This window comes from Momordica charantia (genome assembly GCF_013281855.1).
Source record: "Momordica charantia cultivar OHB3-1 chromosome 8 unlocalized genomic scaffold, Mcharantia_2.0 BLBB01000008.1, whole genome shotgun sequence".
Classification (NCBI taxonomy): domain Eukaryota; kingdom Viridiplantae; phylum Streptophyta; class Magnoliopsida; order Cucurbitales; family Cucurbitaceae; genus Momordica; species Momordica charantia.
The window spans coordinates 14,826,906-14,831,773 of NW_028275166.1; the positions used below are offsets into that span (position 1 = coordinate 14,826,906).

The window sequence follows — 4,868 nt, forward strand, 5'->3', positions numbered from 1 at the left end:
CTGCGCTTCCCAACAATTTATCAACAAGCGATGCTCCAGCATCGGGGGTTCTATCATCTGCAAGCCATGGCAATTCCTTCTGCTTCTGTAACTATACTTTTAATACTTCAAGATTATGCAAAATCAACCCCAAAACAACAGAGATGAGCTCATACATTTCCATAATTAACAAAGCAAGGAATTCATATTTAACTTTACTATTTCTCACATAATTCTTCATTTTGGTGAACTTTTATAGCTTGGATTCTCTTATTTCCTCTCAAATTATCCCAATATAATACTAGAATAACTCTCATTTGGAGAGTTATCACGGTGCTGAGCTTAAGTAGGTCTTAAGCTAGTAAAAGGTAACCTAGAATTCTAGAGTCCACTCAAACTGTCCTTTGGCCTTCAACACCTTGAAGAAAGGCAAGAATTTGTCAATTCATTGAGATACAAATTTATGCCGCCCATTCAAGCATTGTGTTGCTTTAAATTCTTCGGGCCATACCGAGCACAACCTACATCTTAGCTAAGGAATTTTCCTGATGATACACAAAAGGCAAATTTGACTCGATTGAGCTTCATCTAGTATTGTCGTAGAACTATGAAGGCCTCTGTTAAGTTAGCGAGGTGTGAGCTGACCTTTTTGCTTTTAACAAGCATGTAGTCCATGTAGACTTCCATGTTGCGACCTAGTTACTTTGCAAACATCTTGTTGACTTACGCTAGTAGGTCGCTCCGGTGGTGTTTTGTCGGTCGGGCTCGTGCATCTTGGTTTGGTAAAAGCTTGAGTAGGCATCCATGAAGATAAGCAGCTCGTGCCCGGTCGTAGCATCAATTAGCTGATCTATGTGTGGTTAAGGAAAACAATCTTTAGGGCATGTTTTGTTTAAATTCATAAAGTCTACACACATTCACCATTTAACGTTAAACTTTTAAACTAAAACAACATTAGAAAGCTAGTCAGGATAGAGAATTTCTTTTATGTATTGAGCTTGTAAAAGTTTTTTCACTTCCTCTACAATAATTGCATTCCTCTTACTATTGACAAAGCGACGTTTCTGTTTCATAGGTTGGTAAATGGGATCAATGTTGAGGCGGTGAACCATGATGCTTGGATCTAAGCCTGGCATGTCTTCATGCGACCAGGCAAACAAGTCGGCATTGGCTCTCAGGAAGTCGATTAGCTCATCTCTGTCCCTAGTCCCCAACTTGGTGCAAATGCTAACTTCTTTATCAAAGCTGCGCAACGGGACCAGATCGAGTTGGTCAGCCGGCCTGCCTTTGTTGACGTTGATGTCTTCTTTTTTCAACTCAGTTTGTTCATAAATGGCCGCAGAGGTGGTGGCCTCTTCAAAGCAATGTACTCTCGCGAGGTCTTTTACTCCCCTCAAATCACTCCAATTCCCCTGGAGGTTGGACATTTTAGCATTTCATGGTAAGTTGAGGGGATGGTTGTTGCATATCCACAACTGGCGTGAAAATCAGTGTAGGAATACAATCTAGTATTTCGTTGCAGTATAAAACAAGGTCGTATTCACACGGAATAAGATTGAACTATGAAATAGTAAAATATAATACCAAAAGAATCTAAAAACACAAACAAATAATGCAATGTGATTTTTTGCACTCGTAAAATAACTGGAATTGTAAACAGGAGAAAAGAGAAGAACTCACAATGCTGAATGCCCAAACAAACATGGCACTCTCCCGAGATACCCAAACATGTTCATTCCCAACTCTTGCTATAGAATAAGGAAGCATAAAGCACAGTTTATAGACACGATAGGGTGAGCCTCATCCTTGAGTATTCACCATCCTACTTCAAAGAAAGGTTATCCTGCATCAAAAGAACGTTCCCAAGTCACAATGGAGTTAACAAACTAACAATGTTGACCAAACACAATCAGTAGATGGAAATATTAAAACATCTTTATAAAATTAGTAATGTAAGCAACAAAAACAATGTTGTTCGAAAGGTACAACAAGCGATTCTCTCCTAAAGGTGGGGTTTAGTTCATGATAAAAGAAAATAAAACACTGGGTAAGAGAGAGATGACCCATTAGGTAGAAAAGCTACAGTAGTGGTGACTGTTGGGACTTTCTCTACCTTTAAAAATATTAGAGACTCGTGCAAGCGCACACGGTCACAAGTAATACTCGAAAGTAATCCATGGTCGAATCCTCAGGGACTTGTTGCTTTTCAAAATCAAGTAAAGTCTTGAAATGATTCAAATATGCAATTGTGATTTAGGAAGAAAATGTGATGAAATATTGTTGTTTGGGGTTTTAACAATCAAGCAATGTACTAAAACTCAACCTCCTTGTTTCCTACCTTAGTTTTGATGCAAAACATGGAAAACATACTTTGTTGGGAAAATGCACCAGGCACAATCCTAGAATTTCTTGGGAAACTGAGTTCTACTCTTTCACTAACGTTTTTGGTTGCTGCAGAGGCTAGGGTAACCTACAATCATATGTCTATGTGTGATTATAATCCTAGAGAATAATTATCAACTCACATATATTATGGGTCAGATGACCTATGTTTAGGACCATATTTTATGAGCTTATGTCTAAGTCACATCTCATATTGTTTTCCTAATATTTTACCTAACTCACCCTTCTCAAGGTTGGGCTTTAGTATATAAATCAAGTTCCCACTGGCCAAATGGAAAAAAGATGTAAGGAGAAGTTTTTAGAAACCAACCCAAAAAAGTGTCAGGCACAATTCTGGGCAAATCCCGAGCATGTTGAAAATCAAATCATTTTGATTAAGGTATTCCACAAAGAGGTTGGTAACTAATTTAGAACATTTTTAAAGGAAATAAAATGCACGAAAACATAAAGGAAATACTTTTCATTGAATTAAAACGAATAAACGGTCGTAAAATGAGTTCTAGCTTGACCCTCTTCTCTTTCGAGCGTGAGGGGAGTGTAAATTCGCTAAAGAACTTAAAAATAACAGAATAAATGAAGAACAAATGATAGAACTTGAATTTAAAGCAATAAAGTAGAAAAATACAAGGAATTAATAACTAAAACTTGAATCTAAGACTAAGAATGAGTTTTACAACGAAGAGAGAATGTCAATGAAGCTAAAAATGAGCTTGGAAGGGATGATTTGAAAGTGGAGGGATTGCATCCTTATATAGCACCTTGGGTTCGTTGAACTCCCTACCATTTTAGGTGGAAATGGGATGAGATTCACCTAACAAACCCTCCTGGACTTGGACTCATGGTTTTGAGTTATTGAACATGTGGGAAGTGTCCTCCTTGCCCTTCATTTCTCAAAACGTGCGTTTTAAATTGCTCTCCAAAAATGCGTCAGGCGCAATTCTGCAAAAATAGAAAACTATTATTTTCTTCAAACTTTGACCGCATTTTTTTCATATTTTTCCTAAAGTACCATAGTTTGACTTTTATGCAGAAATGTTCTATGCATGTTCTACTTTAAGAATATGTGGTCCTTTTTGGCAAATAATTATGGGAAAGGGGTAAAAAACGTGGTCAAACAGGCCAACCGACACATGTTTCTGCAGTAAAAAGTCAATCCTAACAGTGACGACCCCTCAATTTAGTGATGATGAAAGGGTTAGTTCCTCCTTCGTTAGCTTCTTACTCGAAATGGGTGAGAATGTTATGTATGTTTCTTTCTCCAAGATTGATTCCTTCTTTTTCATCCCTCTTACGGCTGGGCTTAAATTTCCTTTTATATCAGATCCTGATATTTAGGGCAACACATGGAAGCTATATGGACGCGGATAAAGATTCAGAATAGAGAAGTTACTGCACAGTCATCGATGCGAGAGCATCAAGTAAGCTCCAGCATGGAGACTTCTCCCAGGCCCAAGCATTTCTATAGCAGCCTTCCCAACACCCAACTTTGGCATCCTCAAATCTACAAAAACAATTCAAAATATTTGATCATCTTAAGGACACTGAGGATTCTATAAAGCTTACATGATTTCTTCACTCAATTGCTCTCGTTTCCTATTTATTAACCAATGACCCTTACGGTTACACACCAAAATTACCCAAATTAGACCACAAAACACTCTATTTTATCGAGTTATCAATGGCCTGCAGGGCATGAAGAACAGGTTGGCCAAAGATGGCGTTGTAGGCTAATCTTCCATCAATGACCACGAATTCGACCACCTGGGTTACTCGAGTTTCACCTTCGCCAAGGGTAATCGGGAGCTCGATACACGCTTCTAGAATGACACTTTCTCCTGAGAATCCAACCAATGGAGTTGGACTCTTCCCCAATTGAGCTCTTACCCACATAAGGGTCATATAGATTGATAGGGATAGAATGTTGGCGGTGGCGCCACCATCCACCAAGACTCGTCGAACTGTGACGTGGTCGATCCGAGGAGCAATGACTAATGCATCATTGTGAGGCAAGTGGATACCTTGTAGGTCGGCGTCCGAGAAAGTTATTGGACAAGGTTTTCGCATTACTTGGACGCAGACCTCATGTTTGGCTTTTTGAGCCAACTCTTTGCGTTTGTGGCCTAATTGGCTACATCTTTGCACTCTGAGAATATTGTTGATCATAGGAGGTCGGTCATCGCACCTTGGGTGCTCTTGATCTCTCCCTTTTCTCTTCCTTTTTACTGCTCGCTGGTTTCAAGTTATCATCACGTGGTCTTTCTTGCCCACGTACTTCTTGAAGTAGCCATGTCGAATTAGGCCTTCAATCCAGTGCTTCAAGTCATAATAGTCGGAGGTATAGTGGCCATGATCTCGGTGGAAACAGTAGAATTTCGACTTGTCTCGTTGATTGGGATCTTGTTGCACCAACCTTGTGAAGGGATGTGAATTCCGGAGCGGAAGCGGATCTTCGTTGCTGATTTTCGGGATACAAAATCGAAATTGAA

The 4,868-nt window shown here is 39.3% G+C and overlaps 1 protein-coding gene across 1 annotated transcript; it reads right to left on the minus strand.

The window, feature by feature from the left end:
* Positions 1 to 4,041: 4,041 nt before the first annotated feature.
* On the minus strand, positions 4,042 to 4,545 carry LOC148209597 (uncharacterized). Its single transcript, XM_088126922.1, has one exon. The coding sequence runs from the start codon at positions 4,543 to 4,545 to the stop codon at positions 4,042 to 4,044; it is 504 nt and encodes a 167-aa protein (XP_087983048.1).
* Between the last annotated feature and the right edge of the window lie 323 nt (positions 4,546 to 4,868).

Coding starts and splice junctions, on each gene's coding strand:
- LOC148209597 (XM_088126922.1), bottom strand. CDS start 4,545: ATGATCAACAATATTCTCAGAGTGCAAAGATGTAGCCAATTAGGCCAC.